The sequence below is a fragment of the Paramisgurnus dabryanus genome, chromosome 23, assembly GCF_030506205.2.
Source record: "Paramisgurnus dabryanus chromosome 23, PD_genome_1.1, whole genome shotgun sequence".
Taxonomy (NCBI): Eukaryota; Metazoa; Chordata; class Actinopteri; order Cypriniformes; family Cobitidae; genus Paramisgurnus; species Paramisgurnus dabryanus.
The window spans coordinates 20107909-20129641 of record NC_133359.1 but is presented as its reverse complement, the minus strand read 5'-3'; the positions used below and the strand labels follow the sequence as shown (position 1 = coordinate 20129641).

The 21733-nt window shown below is 36.6% G+C and overlaps 1 protein-coding gene across 2 annotated transcripts; it reads right to left on the bottom strand.

The window, feature by feature from the left end:
- Positions 1 to 23: 23 nt before the first annotated feature.
- On the bottom strand, positions 24 to 20888 carry camk1db (calcium/calmodulin-dependent protein kinase 1Db). Of its 2 annotated transcripts, none has more exons than XM_065297709.2 (11): positions 20413 to 20888; positions 10267 to 10398; positions 9679 to 9753; positions 9441 to 9579; positions 9079 to 9208; positions 8582 to 8657; positions 7275 to 7387; positions 6755 to 6833; positions 6229 to 6316; positions 4398 to 4548; positions 24 to 1411 (listed from the first exon to the last, which is right to left on the bottom strand). In XM_065297709.2, the coding sequence occupies exons 1-11, from the start codon at positions 20505 to 20507 to the stop codon at positions 1314 to 1316; spliced, it is 1176 nt and encodes a 391-aa protein (XP_065153781.2). In that variant the 5' UTR covers positions 20508 to 20888; the 3' UTR covers positions 24 to 1313. The 2 variants fall into 2 exon arrangements, with proteins under 2 accessions (XP_065153781.2, XP_065153782.2); XM_065297710.2 differs by having other exon boundaries at positions 24 to 1440; positions 20413 to 20887.
- Between the last annotated feature and the right edge of the window lie 845 nt (positions 20889 to 21733).

Here is a 21733-nt window from a genome sequence, read left to right as displayed (position 1 = left end):
TTTAAAAACAACAACAAAAATAGTTGCCATCGTCTGTGTGAAATAAATTTTAATGAAAATATAAATTCAACGGCCATACACTCACACAGAACAAATCCACTGAAGTGAATAAACTGAAAGAATCCACATTTGGGTGCTAAATTCAGACCACTGGTATGAAGTCCCAGAATGACAGCAGAAACGGTTCTCTCATCTGACCCCTCTAAACATCTACAGACAAACTGGACAATGTGTGACATTTTTGTCATTTTCAAGGTCAGTAAATACAAATGTTCATTATACTATAGCTATTCTGTCACTGAAGCTGATATAATCCATTTAGATTTGTGACAAAACATTGAAGAACAAAAAATAAGTTTGGTTTTCTTACGACCTAAATCCTTGTTGATACAATTATAAAACAATAAAGTGATGATAAAATCATTACAGTGTTTATGTTACATATATATCACAATATATATCACAACATATTTAATTTCAGTGTCAACATTAAATACTTCAATTTCCACAAAATAAATTATTCAATACTTATGCAAATACACTGTAACATAAACACTATAACGTGAAGCAAAGTTTTCAAGTTCTCAAAAACAAAATGCATAAATCCAAAACATACACAAAACACCTCCAAAAGTGCATTTCACCATGATGAATTATTTTATACAGACCTTCAAAAACATTTGACACAGATATCACTCCATAACCTTTTACTATAATATTAACTATTGATAAAACCGTTAAATGTCACATTTTCATGATTTAATACAATATTCACATCTTTCACTCACATTCACCTATACATATAGACATATCTAGATTCGATTTATAAGCCTTTATATTCACAACATTAACTTCTCTAAACATTCTGCATGATTTTAAACTGACATCTTTTGTTTGATTGTTCAAAACAGCAGCAGATTCAAATAAAGCAGCAAAATTACAACAGCTGTTTTATGAATGAAACCAGTTTATTTACACAGCTCTTGTGCTTTCACTTGCATCCTGATGTAGTTTAATACTCAGACCAGCGCAAACGCTATTCTCCATTCAAGAGTCACGTCAAATAAGCCTGCGATAAATTGCCACATACGCCCCTGTCAGCAGCTTTGCCCGCTATTACGGTCCCCTCAATTACACAGTAGTTGCTTTGTGACTATCGTGTAGCAGCTCATTGCCTTTCCAAAGAGGGAAACGGGAACATCAACAGGTGACTGTGACAATGGAAGTTACCGATAAACAGAAGACAGTGTGTTTTACCACAACATTTCCAAAGTGTTGCAGCCTCAAGGGAAGCAGTCCGACAGGAAGTGATGTCATTTAGAGCCTGTTATGATGGTGGTGACAGTGGACGGGCGTGGATGGCGCTCAGGCGTTCCTTTCCTCGAGTTGGACGCTTGTTGCGGGGCCAGACCTAGACATAGATAACACCCTCTTCAAGGGCTGTTCGACAATACAAGATAACCACAACATGCAGGACACATCATAGATGGTGAGTAACTCAAAATGGTCAACAAAAATGTTTATCAATACACATATTGTAAATGTATGAGTATATTCAATAGCCTGGTTTCCATTACAGATTTGTGCAAAAGTTTGCGATATTTTCTAAAGGTCGATAAAAAACTATTGTGAAATGATGGGGTTTTTGTTAACCGATGTTATGCGACTAAAACATCATTTTTTCTCTCAATTCATTACAAAAATGATGCCGACAAATGTTGGTACGTTTACGCAAAGTACATCGCAGCCACTGCACTAGCCATTATTTTTAATCAAAGGAGGCGTAAGCGCATTAATGGTAAGGAAATACCCTTATACTTAGGAGAGGGGCCACATATGAGGTGTTTCTGGGAGATAAGCGATTTCGCATCATGTGACTTTTACGTCAAGTGACCTGTGAATGAAAAAAAATGGGTTCAATAGTAGTTTAACGATATTTTCCTTTTTCAGTCTGCCTAAAAACCACCTCGCCATGTGGGCGTTTTTGCGAAATTGACTTGCTTCCACTGGCCATATTTTCAATGCGCAATTTCAAATTGCGCAAATTGAAGGGTAATGGAAATGCAACTATTGACAGCTGCTAACTCGATTTTTAGTCTTACATACAATGGGCCCTTTCATTCACCTGTTGCAATGCGCGACGCAAGTGTCTCTTGCTAGTTTCAACCCGTAGCAATTATCATTTTCACGTTTAGCGCCACGTTGTTTAAATGGCAAATGCATTTGCGCCCAATATTGCCCCCCATGGGTGTTCTGGTCTGAAAACGAGGTGTGTTCAGGCGCATTGTTTGTGCGCTGCTATTTTGAGGCAAATAAAATAGACTACGCCATAGACCAACAAAAACCTGGTCTAAAGTCAAGTGGCGCAATATTGTTTTTGTTATTTTATGAGCGCGTTAGTAATATGCGCCTATAAACGGGATGACATTGCGCGTTTGCTTCTCACACACATGGATGTGCAGCAGCATGCAAACACCTTTAAATATGAACAATTTAAGGATTGAACCTAAAGGATTTGTACCTGTGAATATGATGAGATCCATTTGTATGTAATGGTTTTCGTTTTGAAAAGCATTTTTTCGTTTTGTTTTACTCACGGCGCTGAAAAGTTTTGGCTCTCCACATGTTTGTAAATTCTTTATCTCCTGTTTTTTTTTTTTACAAATAAAGTATTTTTAGAGTACCAACATTTTCTGGCATATTTTTAAATTATTCTTTGAGATTACACATCATGTAGGCTGTCCATACATTTACAGCAATTAAAAGCCTGCTTATTTTACTTCCATGACTAAAGGACATTTTTTAAATGTTTTAATACCAAAACAACAACAATTTCAATAAAAATGAAAACCACACAATTTTTAATATCAATCTCAAACTGCTGGTCTTCTTCCTCCGCTTAAGTTTTTAAGTTTACAAATTGCGCCATCTAAATAGGAAATCGGCATGGCGCCAGCGCAACTGGCTTTTAAAGGGAATAAGAGCTAAGACTCTCATTGGTTTTTTGCACGTTATGCCCCGAACACATCCATTACTCATTAGGAGAATAGGAACAACCATTTTAGACCCTTTTATTTTTCCCCATCTTTAAAATTAGCAAAAGTGGAATCGGGCACGTCCATTTAGACTGTGCGCATTGAGCTTTAGACAATGAGCTTAAATCGTTAAAATAGGGCCCAATAGCTGTGTTTTCATTACCCTTTTACTGCGCAAAATTGAAATAGCGAATTGGAAATACGCCAAATGCAATTTCGCATAAACTCCCATATATTGCAAATAGGTTTCTACACCCGGGTGAGGTGGTTTTTCAGGCAATTCGAAAAAGGAATAAATTGCAAAACAGCAATGGATTTTAAATATGCCTTTGTATGTTTGGTTGGAGGACAAGACGGAAGAAGTGTTCGGTGTCACAAGAACGACAAGCGCATGACATCAAAATACAGCGAGAGCGATTCGGGAGTCGACTGATCTGTACGCTCTTGCTATACTTTGATGTCATCCACATGGCGGTCTGAGCGGCAACATATGAAGTCGAACACACGGATCACGTTTTAGTCCCATAACAATGGTTAATGGAAATGCCATCATTTCGCAATAATTTTTTGACAACATTTAGAAAATAACTCTTTAATAGAAACTAAGCTCATGATATATCTCACCATGTTCTGTCGTAGATCTATGCCGCTAACCAACAAAAAAATAGAGAAGGGTGACACACTAAATTAGGGTCCCGGGGGAATATGGTCATAAAAAAAATCATATGCTTACAATGCTGAGATATTAGGTAAAGATGGATGTAGAGGGTTGGGGGGGCTCAGATTGTCTTATATGTACTTTGGGGGGCCCCAAGGAAAAAGGTTGGGGACCACTGCACTAAACTATTGAATACTCACGTAAAGCTCACACAATTGTAATAAACTGAGCTAGGATTCAATTCGTGAAGTAACTTTACCCTGTAAATGTGTGTAACTGAATTTGTCCCTTGAAAGACTGCCGTATAGAAATGTATGTATATGTTAATGCAGTGCCATTTAATTGCAGCCGAACCCCAGAGAAAACATTTACACAGTCAACGTGGATAACAACCATTGCTTAGTGTTTGCAAATGGAAAAGTCTGGATCATACTGTATGCTTCAAAATAAAAAACTCAAGACCATGTGAGCCCGCCTCAGCAACTGAACAATTATTTCAACCAGGATATTGTATTTTAGTCCACATGGCCATTAGCTCAGCAGTAAGTCGAATCCACCCGCTGAGTGGCATGGCCATGCGCTCAGGTTCCCTTTGGCGACTATGCAAATGAAAGTTTTGACTGCAAGTCATTTGAATAATGACTAGTGGGACGGAGGCTTTAATTACAGCTAAAGAAAAACAAAACATTACAGTAATAACTTACAGTCATTGCGGCTGACTGTGGACACATCGACTGACTGACTCTTTCCTGGCATGGACGTCTGATTCTGTTTCCTGTGCTGTGAAGAATCCATACTGCTGCCCAGCTGAAGACGCCTCATGTGTCTGATCACCGCGGTTGCATTAAATGCTTGCTGTAGATAAAGACGCAAGAAGAGAGAGAGGGAGAAACTTGTCTCAAGCGACTTAGTGTATGAATGAATGAAATGAATAAATTGGTTTTATCCCATACTACATTATTAATTTTATTTTAAATGTTTTATTTTTTTGTTATTAGTTTTCTCTCAAACACCTATTGTTTCACTTCAAAAGACATGAACCCAATGGACACATATGGGATTAATTTAATAATATACAGTGGTGTGAAAATGTGTTGGCCCCCTTTCTGATTTTTTTATGTTTGTCACACTTTAACGTTTCAGATCATCAAACAAATTTAAGTATTAATCAAAGAAAACACAACATGCAGTTTTTAAAGGTTTTTTATTACGAAGGTAAAATCAAACCCAAACCTGTGTGAAAAAGTGCTTGCCCCCTAAACCTAAAATAACAGGTTGGGTCACTCTTGGCAGCGACAAATGGAATTAAGCGTTTGCGATAAAAGTGAGTCATAGTTTTTTTGCAGAATTGTTGTAATTCAGCCACATTGGAGGCCTCGTACGCACTTCCGCTCAATTTCATTTTCCTTCAGTACTACGTCTGGGATTTCGGTCTATTCTAGCGTTTCGAGAAATCAAATTTTTGTAGGACCAATCAGTGAACAGAGGGAGTGGGTGAGAATGATGATCTGCCATAGCCAATCGCTAACGTGTGGTCGGCGCATGATATAAGTCGAGCCCACACGTTAGCGATTGGCTAGCAGATCCTGAGTGACTCTGGGCAGATCCAATAGTGTTGAACTTTAACAGAGAACACGCCTACAAGGAAGTAAACGTTTCTCAATGGAGAGAGGCCAAACTCTCTGTACAAATAAAATGTACGAGAGTCTGGTAGAACCAGGCTAGGCCTTTCGAGCATTAATCGCCTATTTAAGGTCATGCCATTGCATCTCAATAGGATTGAGGTCAGGACTTTGACTAGGCGGCCACTTCAAAGTCTTCATTTGTTTTTCTTCAGCCATTCAGAGGTGGACTTGCTGGTGTGTTTTGGATTATTTTCCTGCTGCAGAGCCCAAGTTCGCTTCAGCTTGAGGTCTCAAACAGATGGCCAGACATTGTCCTTTAGGATTTTTTTGGTAGATAGCTGAATTCATGGTTCCATTATCACAGCAAGTCTTCAAGGTCCTAAAGCAGCAAAACAGCCCCAGACCATCACACCACCATATTTTACTGTTGGTTTGATGTTATTTTTCTGAAATTCTGCATTACTTTTACACCAGACGCAATGGCACACGCACCTTTTCAAAAAGTTCAACTTTTATCTCGTCAGCCCACAGATAAGTTTACAAAAATTCTTGGGGATGCATCAAGATGTTTTCTGGCAACACTCAGACAAGCCTTTATGTTCTTTATGTTTAGCAGTAGTTTTTGTCTTGAAACTTCATTTAAAAACTGCATGTTGTGTTTACTTGTGCTATCTTTGATTTTTTTTGCTATCTTTGATTTTTTTTGCTATCTTTGTGCTATCTTTGATTTTTTTTGCTACCTTTGTGCTATCTTTAATGTTTTGCCATATACATGGACATATATTTATTTATAAAAAAATGTGTTAATCTGAAGCAAGGAAGTCATATAAATGTGGTATGGCATGAGTGAATTTTTTTTGTAAACTGTACCTTTAAGAGCATAAAACCTTAGTCGAATGTGTATACTCACCCGCCATTTAGCCTTTGCAAAGTTTTTCTTCATCTGTCTACTGACTGATTCATGGATGTTCTTGCACAAAGCAGTGTCACCGGCTATCCTGCAGTAAAGGAGAAACAGTGGTTGGTTTTCCTGCAGTTTCACCTGACATCCATGTGACGGCAGTCACATGATATATAACCAAACCACTAAATATAAACATAATATTATCATGACATCTAAAAGTACATATAGAGCTTTGGGTTTTGTGGTTAATATCACTTTACAGAAATGGTTTTTCATATACCAGAAAATCAAAATTATGGTAAGTCTGACAATGCAGAAGCTAAAAGAGACATTAGTCTTCTTCTTGTGCCACAAATACCAGCATCAGAAACCTCATACGATAAAAAACTGTGTCTAGTGTCTGAGTGATGCATAAAGAGAGATTATGTATCGTTTTCCCTTGGTGTTTATTATAGATTAACTAGTTAATTAGCGGAAAGTAATGAACACCAGAACGGTAAAGTGTGGGAACACATTAATCCTTGTCGCTCACCATGGATGCAAGAGAGCCTCTTCACAGGTGAGCCTCTTTTCTGGATCCTTCAGCATCAGGTTACTGATGAAGTCTTTAGCTGTGAAACAACACAAGTGCGATAAAAAAAACCTGAATCGATTACACAAGGGTGCAGATCTAATTGTGAAAAATTGACACCCTCCTACACTTCCCAAGGCACCAGAGAACAGCTTGTTATGTGGGTGTTAAGTTGTTATTTTCAAACGAGACCGAATTGCCTAGTGCCAAATAATGCCTTTCAAAGGCGATTTATATCTGTAGCTGTAATATCACAGTGGTTACTTTCGCCGGAAAAAACATATTAAAGTTTCTTACAAAAAAAAAAGAAGTCGTGACTTGCAGAGACAGAAAAAATTTGTGCTGATTGATGTGGGTGGGAGACCCCAAAAAAAAGGTTCTTTTTATATAAAGATAACAAAAGCTTGAAGCAGATATGAATATACAATACAGTTAGTACATAGTGAATTAATCACAATTAATTCTGAGTCATAACACTCACCCGAATCTGAAATGTCGTCCCAGTATGGGGAATCAAACTCATAATCGGCTCTTAGTATTTGCTCAAAAAGTTTAGAGTCGTTCTCGTCGTAAAACGGAGGATATCCACACAACCTGAGGAGGCAGAGAGTTCAACAGCATTCCATCTAATGTCTTCTGCAACAGACGTATTTACCCGGCAAGCAATAGGCGTCATTTCGCCATCTAGGTTAACTATAAACCCGAAACAGTCTAACTATGAGTAACACACTTCTAGCCAAAATAACCTTGAATTTGGTTATGTGTAATTTTTGCTTTAATAACATACAAGCAAAGTCAACATTGATTACAAGTGGATTTTATTTATTTATTTTTAGGCAATCAAATTTTCACTGACAGCCCAAATTTTGCCTTGTTTTAGCCTAGACGTCTGGGCTGTGATTGGATGACTATTCAAGAAAAAATGCTTGCCGGGTAGTTAACCCCACGGAATATTCCAGTTAAGACCAGCATAAACTGGTAGGTGGTTTTAGCTGGTTTAAGGTGGGAGTAGCTGGTTTAAGCTGGTCCTCCCAGCCTAGCAAAGCTGATGGGTCAGCTGGTCTTCCAGCCTGACCAGCTAAGCCCAGCTAGACTTAAAAAGTGACCAAAACACAGCTAGACCAGCAATACCAGCTAAAACCAAGCTGGGAGACCAGCTTAAACCAGCTCATCAGCTTATGCTGGTCTAAGATGGATTTTTCAGTAGGGAATGCATTAGCTTTTTATAGCACTTATGCATTCATCTATGTTCATTTTGGTTAATAATTATCAAATACAATCATACATTGCCAAGTAATGCAGTTAACTAATGTTAAAGGGGTCATATCATGAAAATCTGACCTTTTTCATGTTTAAGTGCTATAATTGTGTCCCCAGTGCTTCTATTAATCTAGAAAATGTGAAAAATAACAACCCAGTAACTTAGTTTTCATAAACCATTCTCTACAAGCCACTATTTGAAAAAATAGGTCATTGAAATCTGGCCCCCCTTGTGATGTCAGATGGGGAAAATCCCACCCCTTAATCTGTACTATCCAACCACAGCCCTGCCATTTAGTGCAGAGATCAGCTTATTTGCATTTTAAAGGACACACCCAAAACGGCAAATTTTGCTCACACCTACAAAGTGGCAATTTTAACATGCTATAATAAATTATCTATATGATATTTTGGGCTATAACTTTACATACGGACTCTGGGGACACCAAATATTTATTTAGCATCTTAAAAAGTCTTGTGAAATGACCCCTTTAACAAATAAAACCTTACTGTAAAGAAACTACTCACAGGATATAAGCAATAACACCGATAGACCAGCAGTCCACTGCTTTGCTGTAAGGTTTTTGTGCCAATACCTCTGGCGCTAGAAAAGATGTAAGATTAGGCCTTGAATGAAAACTATATGTAATATAAATTAAATAAAGTTCACTTCGATATAACAATTCAGTCATTATTATTACACCTCATCATGTTGCTTCAAATCTGGATGTTTACTGTTGTGGAATTCTACTACAAAACTACTCCTTTAAAGGTGCCAAAGAATGCACTGAAATAATATGTTCAATTGTTCTCTGATATCTACATAGGAGCAATGTGGCTTCATTAAGTGCAAAAATGATCCAGAGACGGTTTAATATGTCCATTTACCATCCTAGGAACCTACAGAACTCTTATTATTCATCTATGCCTACATAAATACAGTTTTACATTCTATGGCACCTTTAAGTCAAGACTGGTTTACATTGAATGAGCTATGTGTAAGATAAAAAGATTGAAAGCCCTACCAACATAGCCTGGGGTCCCACACGCTGTTGACATGATATCATTGGCGGCACCCTCCATCTTGGACAGCCCAAAATCGCTTATCATAATCTTAGATTCTTCATGCGAGTTAAAATACAGCAGATTCTCAGGCTAATAGGGAGATGAAAAGAGCAAAAAGTGAGCTAAAGATAATTATTTACACTGTATTTCCCATTCCTACCGAAGTAGAAATAAGTGGTCAGGGTTTGTCGACCTTTCAAGTCTTTCACGCTCATGGTTCCCCGTTGTGGTTTTACCACTGCCCTTGAAGAATAATGAATGTGTCTCTATATATATTGATTTGTTTTGGGTGTAAGGGAATTCAGTGAAGGAAAACCATCACCTTAAGATCCCTGTGGACGATCCCCAACAAATGGAGGTAGTTAACCGCATCCAGGACTTGTTTAATTAAAGCGCTCGCGTCTCGCTCGGTGTAGAAGCCTCTTTCTACGATACGGTCGAACAGTTCGCCACCCGACACGCTGAAAGAAAAGAAAATCCATGTGACATTGTAACCTGAAGATTACAAAAAGGGGCGATAAGCAACAACTGCAGGCGTGTGAGGATCGGCGTCCACTCACAGTTGCATTATTAGATAAAGATGAGTGGGGCTTTCATAAATGTCATCCAGAGCCACTATGTTCTCATGCTTGATTCTGAAAGGAATAGACAGAAAATTTCGTAAGTTACAATGATTTTGATACTGTCATGTGGTCATATAGTTGGGTTTACAGTAGGGTCACAAAATATACTTGAAGTTCTAGATACATGTAAACCATTGATTTTATTAGTATCATCTAACCACTGTGCAAGACTGCATTTCCACCTGCACGCTGCAGCGTTTCCACTCCTCAACATTTCGCCGTCCCTTCTTGCCTGAACGGCTTTTTACCATGACAACCACAGACCTGCGCTCGGCCTCAACGTGCGGTGAATAGCGAGGTCTCTGGCGGAGGCCGCATGAATCATTTGTACGGCCTTTCAAACACTTTTAACGCTTTACAGGTAGAAGTCGGTGAAGGTAGGAGGCTGAAAGGGGTGTGACATTAAGACTGAGTCATCTCCCGCTCAAAGAAGAAAAGCTAAATCGCCTACTACCTGCATCCTTTGAACTTTAGGTTATGGTCTGTTGCTGGAGGAACCTGTGATGAAGGTTTTGGAATACTTACTTCCTCAGGACTTCAATTTCGTTTTCGATTCCGCTCTCTTTTCCTCTGAGTGCTTTTTTTGGAATGCATTTCACCGCATACATATCACCCGTGGCCTTTTCCTGGGCTAGAACCACCTCCGAAAAAGCCCCACTGAGGGTATGAGAGAGATTAAACACAGTTAGTGTTTTGTATTGATACAGGAAAACAGTCATTTTGGAAACCACTGAACCCTTTAGGTTAAAGGGAAAGTTCACCCAAAATGTTTTCCACATTTACTCATTTTCAATTTGTTACAAGAATATACATTTCTTTGTTGAACACAAAGATATTTTGAAAATTAAAAAAATCTAACAGATCTGGGGCACCATTCACTTCCATAGTATTGTTTTCTCCTACTATGGAAGTCAATGGAGCCCCAGATGAGCTTGATTAATTTTTCTGAATATCTTAATTGGTGTTCAACAGAATAAAGTAATTTACATTCTTGTAACAACTTCAACACATTTTTATAGTTGTTATGTTATAATGTAAGCCATCAGAGTGGCTTGATAGAAACCACAAAAGAGTGGTGTGCCAGATACTACAATAGTACTTCCACAGCGAGCGCTAAAATAATTTTTACAACTGAGGATAATGCAGGTACAGTATTATAACATTGAGAGGCGAACCTACTGTATGAACAGGGGTGGAGCGCTTTTTAAAACGGTTAATTCTCTGAATTCAAACATTTTTGAAAACATTTCAGATAACAAATGTGAACACAATATGAAGAGCTCAGATTCAAAAGTTTAAATTAGCTTTTTTATAAGGCTCTTGTGTTTAGGTTCAGTAATTTCACTTTAACTCTTTCCCCGGCATTGACGAGTTATTCATCAATTAAGCAAAAACGCTTCTCTGCCAATGACGAGTTTTAACGGCAATCCATATTTCTGCTATTATCAACTAGGTGGTGCTCTTACCCAACTTATAAAACATTGAAGCATACACTGATCCAAAAACAGTAAAAACTCTGTGAATGTTTTGAACATCGCTTTGAATCTGATCTCTAAAAAAATGTCCTTTACAAAAATGCAATTATCTCAGCTTTTTGCCCAAATTTTTTTATTTTTGAAGAAACCTACCCATAAATAAGAGGTGAAAAAACAAGAAGATAGGATATAATGTTTTTTATTTTTATGTTTGTTAGTTTAAAAGCAGAGGGTCTGTTCTTTCATTTTATATATTGTATGTTTATATATTTAAAGAAGAACATTTTCTGGAAAGCATTAAACTTTTGTGAAAATCATAAAAAATGCAAAAAAAAAAAAAAAAAATGCTGGTGGGGAAAGAGTTAATGGTAACGCAAAGGTTATTGGTCAGTGATTGAAATGCCCTTTTCACTAATGTCACTTTAGTAATTTCATTGTTATTTATCACATTTGATGCAAAACCAACTAAGTACATACAAAACTCCCCAAAAGTGCTATTAGTTTGCCGTGTTAGTAGGTTTCTGATTTTTTTAATGCAAAAATCTTATATATTATGCCTTTAAAGGTGGAGTGCATGATTTTTTTAAAAACACTTAGCAAAAGCAAAAGTTCTGACTATCAAGGCACACTTGTAGCCAATTAGCAGTATAGGGGTGTGTCTACTAACTGACATCGTTGCCTGTGTTGTGTAGGGCGGGTCTATCAACAGAAGGTCCAGATTCTATTGGGGTAGGGGTGTGTTTGTTTAGGGGAGTTCAAATGTCAACATTGGCTTTCAGAGATCATGCACCCTGCCTTTAATCTCTTGATTATTTCAAAATTGTATTTTGGATTTAATTTACAAATAAAAACCATTTTATAATGTTAATACAAATATGTTTTCAACAACACAATGTACAAATAAAGAATATAAAACAAATGATCCCCAAAATGATGTCAAATTTGCTCTCTCACACACACATACACTTTTTTGATTTATTTAGTATATCCAACCTTATGCTCTATGTGTAATCGGCTGGTTACGGCCTGTAGCTAAACCTTTATTGGTCAGTGGAAATCTGCTCTAATGCCCAAGCACAAGCACTCATTTACAAACACTGACACGAGCACCCAATAATTCAGACGGGTTGGAAAAACAGCAATTTTTAAGTAAAAGGGTTTCCTAAACTGTTTGATCAAATGTAAGTCTTGGTGTTATGCCAAACCAAAGCATTTGTCATCTGTTTTTAAAGTGTAAAATTCAACTCTCATTCCCGATTGAAACATAAGCCCATCGGGAGGCTGAGTCGTTGGCAGAGAGCCCAGCAGGTTTAGTACTTTGTGAGATTTGTGTTCGTATGAGCGTGTGAGATTGCAGTGGCTACGGCGTTCATCTCGGCTACTTACATCCAGATGAGAAACAACAGTGTGAGCATTAATACATATCTGTATATAATTTTACTGTTTACAAAAACAAATCATACATACTCTAAAAATAAGTATCTTGAAAGGTATACTGTGTACCTTATATTATCTACAGTATATGACTCTACCTAGATGGTTCTGTTTTGGCAATACATGTAACCATATGAGCAGGTGTAGTTTTGTACGAGTTAACCGAACAGCGGAAGAGGAAATCATCAAAGCCACAGGAAGTGCTGCATCCACCACCGACCTTTAAGTAAAAGTTGTGGGGTTTGGTTTTCAGTTACTTTACACTGCAATAAAAGCAAGTAATGTTTACAAGATTTGCATTGCAACAGTTCTTGACAAAGGTAATCAAGTAATATAAACTTTTTTATAAAACATGTACACATTAGTTGGAATTTGTGCATTTGCATACCTATTACCTCAGTTCATTTGCATAAGATGAGGTCGGACTGAAACAAATGATCGGGTATAAAGACTCTGCAGTCCATAACCTCATTGCTTTGCAGTAATCTTGAATTTCCCATGCAAATGTCATTGAGTTTCAGAATACTATATATGGTCTATGAGATGTGGGCGTAATCACACACTGTGGGATGTGGAGAAAAGTCAATTCAGATCAAGACCAGAGCCACAGGTATTTTGTCCATTAGCACAGAATAACACAAAATGACTGAAGTTGGTGAAGTAAATGTACAGTGGTGGAAAACCAAGATAAAAACTTTTTTTGACATTTAATTTTATTGTTCTGTACTAAAATGATTATATCATACGCTTATATATGTTTCTATTTTATCCGATTCCATTTTACTATTCTATTCTATTCTATACGTTTCTATTCAATTTAATTCCGTTTTACAATTCTATTTTATCCTATTATATATGTTCTATACCAGTGGTTCTCAAACTTTTTACATCGAAAAATATTTGCCTCTCCAAGTACCACCATAATGACCAACGTTAAAATCCAGAAGTGTAGTAGGCCTAACTATTCAGAGCTATGCACAGTTCCTTATACAGATATTTATTATTTTTATTTCTTGTACAAATATTTATTATTGTCAGCCAACCATTACAGAGTTTGAACATTAACACTGCACTGTGCTTACAAGAAAATAAAAACTTAAATAAGATTAATAATTAAATTAAAATGTGCCAAAAAGTTAAATAAAACCTGTACTGTACTTAAATGTTAAAAAGCTGCACTTAATTTTTTTCTGATCACACCCTACTTGTTAATTTGCAAAATTTTGAATATACTATTATCTTTTTTTTTTGTTAAACATCATTTACTGCATGCCACAAAATCAACCACCAGACTGAACAAATTCAGTCACTTTGTGCATTTAAATGTAAATACATCAATATGGTGCATATCTTGTGCTTGCAGATCAAGCCCGGCCGCAATTAAATGTTTAAGCTCAGGTTTGAGCTCCTTTCGAGGACAGCAAACCAAATTCATTTTACCATTTAATGTTAAGACTTATGCTGCGTTCCAGGCGGGTTTTTGAGCCCGTAAATCACGACTTCAAACCACGACTCGGAACTAGGAGTACATCAATCTAGTACGAGTTCACGGGTGGAAGGTCACAGGTTTAACTGCCGTTCCAGTGCACTTTCACTGGTAGAAGGCTAGAAAAACACGGGTTACAGGTTACCTGGAACGCGGCATTAATTTAATAGGCTGGTGAACTTGTGAATTTACATTAAACTCAGATTCCTCACGTACCACTAGGTGAGAGCTCCACAATTTGAAAACCACTGTTCTATACGATTCTATATGTTTCTATATGATTCGATTCCTTTTCACAATTCTATTCTCTTCTATCCTATGTTCTATACGATTCCATTAATTTCTATTCGATTCGATTCCTTTATACAATTCTATTCTATTCTACTTTACGATTCCATTCTATGCAATTTGGTTTGGTTCTATATGTTTCTATTCTGTTTGATTTGATTCTACATTTCTATTCTATTCGATTTCAGTTCGATGCTTTTCTATTCGGTTCGATGAGTTTCTATTCGATTTAATAGGTTTCTATTCGATTCGATGAGTTTCTATTCGATTCGATTCCCTTTTACTATTGTATTGTTATGATCCCATTTTATTCAATTTGGTTCGGTTCTATATGTTTCTATTCTGTTCGATTTGATTCTACATTTCTATTCTATTCGATTTCGGTTCGATGCTTTTCTATTCGGTTTGATGAGTTTCTATTCGATTCAATAGGTTTCTATTCGATTCGATGAGTTTCTATTCGATTCGATTCCCTTTTACTATTGTATTGTTATGATCCCATTTTATTCAATTTGGTTCGGTTCTATCTGTTTCTATTCTGTTCGATTTGATTCTACATTTCTATTCTATTCGATTTCGGTTCGATGCTTTTCTATTCGGTTCGATGAGTTTCTATTCGATTCAATAGGTTTCTATTCGATTCGATGAGTTTCTATTCGATTCGATGAGTTTCTATTCGATTCGATTCCCTTTTACTATTGTATTGTTATGATCCCATTTTATTCAATTTGGTTCGGTTCTATATGTTTCTATTCTGTTCGATTTGATTTTACATTTCTATTCTATTCGATTTCGGTTCGATGCTTTTCTATTCGGTTCAATGAGTTTCTATTCGATTCGATGGGTTTCTATTCGGTTCGATGAGTTTCTATTCGATTCGATGGGTTTCTATTCGATTTGATGGGTTTCTATTCTATTAGATGGGTTTCTATTCGACTCAATTCCCTTTTACTATTGTATTGTTATGATCTCATTTTATTCAATTTGGTTCGGTTCTATATGTTTCTATTCTGTTCGATTTGATTCTATACATTTCTATTCTATTCTATTCGATTTCGGTTCAATGCGCTTCTATTCGGTTCGGTGAGTTTCTATTCGGTTCGGTGGGTTTCTATTCAATTTGATGCGTTTCTATTCGATTCGTTTCTATTCGATTCGATTTCCATTTTACTATTGTATTGTATTGTATGGTTACGATTCCATTTTATTCAATTTGGTTCAGTTCTATGCGTTTCTATTCTGTTCGATCGATTGATTCTATACATTTCTATTCTATTCGATTTCGGTTCAATGCGTTTCTATTCGGTTCGATGAGTTTCTATTCGGTTCGGTGGGTTTCTATTAGATTTGATGAGTTTCTATTCGATTCGATTCCCTTTTACTCTTGTATTGTATTGTATGGTTACAATTCCATTTTATTCAATTTGGTTCGGTTCTATATGTTTCTATTCTGTTTGATTTCATTCTATACATTTCTATTCTATTCGATTTCGGTTCAATGCGTTTCTATTCGGTTCGATGCTTTCTATTCGGTTCGGTGAGTTTCTATTCGGTTCGGTGGGTTTCTATTCTATTTGATGAGTTTCTATTCGATTCGGTTCCCTCTTACTATTGTATTGTATTGTATGGTTACGATTCCATTTTATTCAATTTGGTTCGGTTCTATATGTTTCTATTCTGTTCGATTTGATTCTATACATTTCTATTCTATTCGATTTCGGTTCAATGCGTTTCTATTCGGTTCGATGCGTTTCTATTCGGTTCGGTGAGTTTCTATTCGGTTCGATTTGTTTCTATTCGATTCGATGAGTTTCTATTCGATTCGATTCCCTTTTACTATTGTATTGTATTGTATGGTTACGATTCCATTTTATTCAGTTTGGTTCGGTTCTATATGTTTCTATTCTGTTCGATTTGATTCTGTACATTTATATTCCATTCTATTTCTTTTTTACGATTCTGTTCTATTTTATTATTTTTCTCAATTCCATTCTATTTGATTCAGTTTTATATGTTTCTATTCTTTTTTCCCAATTAAATTCCTTTTTTGCATCAAATTCTATTCAAAACATTTCTATTAGATACTTTTCTTTTCGATGCTATTCAATTAGTTTTGCAATTCTATTCAATTCGATTTGTTCTTACTATTCTATTGGATTAGGTTCTTTACGTTTCTATTCTATTCGATTCCTTTTTTTCTCTTCTCTTCAATAGATTTCTATTTGATTCAAATCATTTTTACGATTCTATTCTATTGACATATCAGCACATTGTAACCTTTAGATAAACTGGCACCTCCATAATACAGTTCAGAGGATTAAAATGGGATTAATCTAAAAATGCTCCTGGATTAACATCCCACTGATTGTAATTTTTCTCTAGGAATCCTTAGTGGTACAGATTCAACACGGGTACTGTAAAAGTATGTGTGTATGTGTGGGTATAGGGAGTGTATGTTGTGTGTAGATTTTTGTTGAGTCATTGTATGTAGGAACGTCTGAACTATTTTTGACAAAGGTTAATCAAAACACACTCTTGCATGCATACTCTTTACCATTGACATATTACTTGAAGAGTTTGTTTGTTTCAATGATTTTACTACAGGTAGATAAAAAAAAGAAAGTGATTAAACTTTTAACCATGAGTAAACACTGTAATAACAGCTTTGAACACAGCTCATCCAATGAGCATTTCACTTACTACCATTGCATTTTGCCTCACTAGGTGACATCTTCTGAAAATCTTTAATTATTCAACAACTGTTCATTTACATTCTTTTCAACGAGAGTTTTCCGTATGTTACGGTCCAGTTTTAAACAGATTTCAGTTTAGGCTCTGTTTACACGTACATGGTTATTTTTAAAAACTGAGAGATTTACCTTCGTTTGTGCCCCTCGTTTACACGCAAACGGAGAACTCGCCTCTGAAACCGATTGTTTCTAAGAACTCCGGCCAGAGTGGAGATCTTGAAAATCTTCGGTTGCACGGTTGCATGTAAAGTGAGACAAACGGATGTTTAAGCAGGCAACGTCACAGAGTATGCGCCAGAGCTCGCACCTACGTCAAAAGTGCGACCCATGTTTACATGTGACTGCTACTCTGAACACTTCCAAGATCACATTTATGTTCGTGCAAACTCGTTTCGTGTGTTTGTATTTGCAAATACAGCTGCTCCATTATGAGGAGGAGCAGACACAAGTGCTCGGAGGTCAGCAATTTTACGAGTGTTTGACTTCATGCGGCGCTGCAATGGATGATGTCAAAGTACCGCGAGAGCGATTTGAAATTAGACCTCTACGTATGATTCCTCAACTCGCTCTCGCGGTACTTTGACGTCATCGATCACCTACTGCAACAACTCCTCCCTCCAACATGAAGAACCAGTTCGCGTCACCACCAGCGCAGCCGGTGATTGGCTTACGTGGGCTTGAGCTTCTCTTGACGGCATATATGCACGGGTACGTGTAAATAAACACTTTTCTGAAAACTGACATGTGTGCACGATATTATTTTTGAAACCGGAGAGGTAGAAATGTCCGTTTATGAAAATAACCGCCCACGTGTAAACATAGCCTTAGTGTGTCTGGAGTCTTGAAAATCTTGCGTAAGGCGCATTAGGGGATCAGTTATGTTATCTTTAGGATGGGAAATCCTGGATAGATAATCCGTGTTCCTGATTTATGCTAGGCATTTCCATAAATAGGTTTCAATGTTGTATCCCATTACGTTTTAAAGCATTGGGCACAAATTCTGTTTTTATTTTTTTTTGTCTGTTTATCATCACACATTTTGAACACTGAATAATTGAGGCTCAATCTGTAAGCATATAAGTTAAATCCAAATGAGAGAGATTAGAGAGAATGAGACTTCTGAGTGTTTTTCTCAATTGACAGCTTCAATCTGCAGTCATATAATCGGGTCTTCAAAAGCATTAGGGGTGAACCTCAACAACGTTCAGTCAGATTACAACTAACTATCATGGATATGATTCTTGCTGAGATTTTATAACATGCTCATATAAGAAAACAAAAAAGCTTAGCGATGAGAGACACACGAGAAAATCAAGAATCAAGATAACTAATGTTACATATAGATGACTGACAAAAATAATAATGCGCTGACCAGCCATGTTTGCTCTGTTACCACTAAAGCAACAAGCAAATCTATTTTAGTTTTGGCATGCAATTGTGAAAATGTTATGCAACACAATTGTTATCTGTATAGAGATGTATTTTATGCAAGACCTCGTCTTAAAGATTTTAAAGACCCCAATATCGAACCTATACCTGACTTTAACACAAATGTTTTATACAATTTATACACATCAGATGTTTAGCTCTTCTTCAAAGTAGCATTTGTATTAACCGTTTAGAAGTTTACATGTAAGGGTTACATAACACTGAGTTATTCACAGTCTTCACTATCCACCTCACCTGTTGTAAACCTGGGCAAATGGTTAAATAAAATTCACAAACTTTTAAAACTTCAGGAATGTAAAGAAAACCTGTCCGGCATATTGGATCTGCAAATCGACAGTATTGTGCATAAACCTTTTCTGTTTATTTCAGACAATTTCCAATGAAACTCAGTAACCCATGTCCAATGCTGGCACTACACAAAAGCACAGAAACAGTTGCTAGTAACAACATGTACCCATGTTGGCTCTTGTGGAATGGTAAAACATTCATTAAATATGACATTAAAACTTTTCAAGCCACAAAAGTTAAATATGTTTTAATGATACAGACAACTGCATTCCCATTACATCTAATTCAACTTGCCTACGCCCTTTAAAAAATGTACTACACTATTCATATTTTACCTAAAAATAAAACATTAAATCACAATTTTACCAGTGTTTCACTACATTAATAATAGTTGGAAGATGGTATTTGTAGTAAAACTATGGTAATAGACATATATGTAGTTTTCTGGACTGGGATTAGATTAAACCAGGACTAGGCCTTAGTTATTTTAGGGCATTTATGTCGTTTTTTACAAACATATCTTCCAAAAAAAGTTACTGGTGTGCATCTTGAAACAATGGCACTGATATATTTTAAAATATGTGCAAGATGTTTTTTTTTCAGTTCAAACACACATTTTAGTCTATGACTAGGCTTAATTCCTGTCCGGGAAACCAACCCATATTTATTAGTCCACCCAAAACATGATTAGCACACTTTAAAAAATGCACATGGATAAAATTCCTAGCTAGTTGCCATATATTAAATATACTATCATATTTAATACAGTTAATCAAACTACTGCTAATACCACAGAATACTATAGTATATAATGTATAATAGTGTACTATACATTAAGGTTCCTATAATATCCTTAGTGCAGTTTCGCATAGTTAATATTAAAGCATACTACAGAATTATTACAGTTTTTTAATTAACCACAGATAACACTACCGTATTCATGAACAAAGTGTAGTCATCTTCACTATAGTATACTACAGCATACTACAGTCACTAAAGGAAATAGCCTCCTAAAGTAGCCTATATTACAATACGTCCAACGTCCAAATTCACCAGATAATACTACAGAATACTATAGTATACACTAACAAAGTGTAGTCATCACAATATACTAGAGTACCCTACAACTTAAGATATTTTAGTATAAATTAAAGTACTACACAGTTCATCAGTTAATACTACAGAATATACAAAGTGTAGCCATCGCTATAATAAACTAACGTTACAGTATACTACAACTACCTATAGTAAATATTAAAGGACACTACAGTATGGACAACTTTCATAATGGTGTGTAGTTTATAAGAGCCTATATGTAATTTTACCATTGGCGGAGTTGTAAATGTGTCTGATGAGATGTAAAAGTATTTCACCACCAGTCTGCCCAGCATCACCACAGCGTTACAGATTAAACTTTCAGAACAAACTGGAAGGACATTAGAGGACACGATACACATATGACTAAAAATGAGAGAGAGCAAGTGAAAGCATGAATACTCACGTGCCGAGGATCTCTTTAAACTCGAATATCTTCCTGATATCATCCACCTGCTTTTTCCACGATCCGTTCACAGACTCGTCGCCTCCTCTGGCCATGGTGTTTCCAGGGAGAGCGAATAACCTTCTTAACGCGTCAATCTTCTCCACCTTTCCAGTTACAGAAAATTAAATCGAGTAATTGAATACACGCGACTGGGACCTTGTACCGTCTGACCGGCTTTAACGGATGCCCGCATTCCGATTCAGAGCGACCGCTGTGTGCGCGCGCGACTGATCCGTTTGAGTCGACTCGCTCTGCGGATCCGCCTCACTGACTCACCGCGTCGCGGTAAGGTTGCGCAAACGCCTTGTTGTTAACGGTGCCGCTCGCTGTAATAAATAAACGGTAAGTCGCGCGGCTGGACGAAAGGAGACCTTGACAAACTGCGTCAGAAGCTTTATTAGTGCATAGAGTATTCTTGCATGCTTTAGCAGGAGCTTTTATTCAAAGACTTATTGCGCATTACTAGTTACTTGTGTGTGGGTGTGTACTGGAATCGAACCCATGACCTTTACGTACCTAGCACAATGAGCTCCACCAAATGAACTACACGATTCACCAGCTTAACTGATCAAACAAGACATGTGCAGCCAGGTGAACATGACATGTATGAATAATTTAATCAGAATTCAGATGAGAAACATGCAGACTAACAGTTAGACGACTAGTTAACATTGTACACATTATGTAGTACACATTTAACACAGTAAAGTTTGCTCAGTGTAGTTTTTGATAAGCTTTAACCTAAAATTCTTTGCCGGAAGTTACATTTGTTCCACAAAAGCAGTTTTATAACATAAACATAACGGAGTCCTTTTAGATAAGTTTATTGTTTGATAACAAGCTAAATAAATACCACGTAAGTAAGATTAGTTTAAATAATAACGTTAGCTGAAGTGTATCAAAAACTTAACTTGTAAACTTGTAAAATTAAGCTACAATATAACTGCAAATCTGCTGCCAAAAACCGACTTAAACATAGTGGTGATTCATGATCGCAGGCTCCCCCCGTCTTTAAGAAACCAAAACATTTGTTATTTTCGAGTCATTTATCCAGAGTTCAGTTTAGCCTAACGTTAGTTCTAACAGAGACCGGAAGTTAAGTTCTGTCTAGACGCGTAACGATGACAACGCGCGTGCATCTGATGAACGCGTTTATATATGGAAAACAGTAAAAAGTACCCTAAATATCTTTTCACTGGTGTGTAAATGAAACATTTTAAAAGACATTGTTTGTATAATGGATGTGATAAATACAGCAGAAGAAATGAAATATAGCATG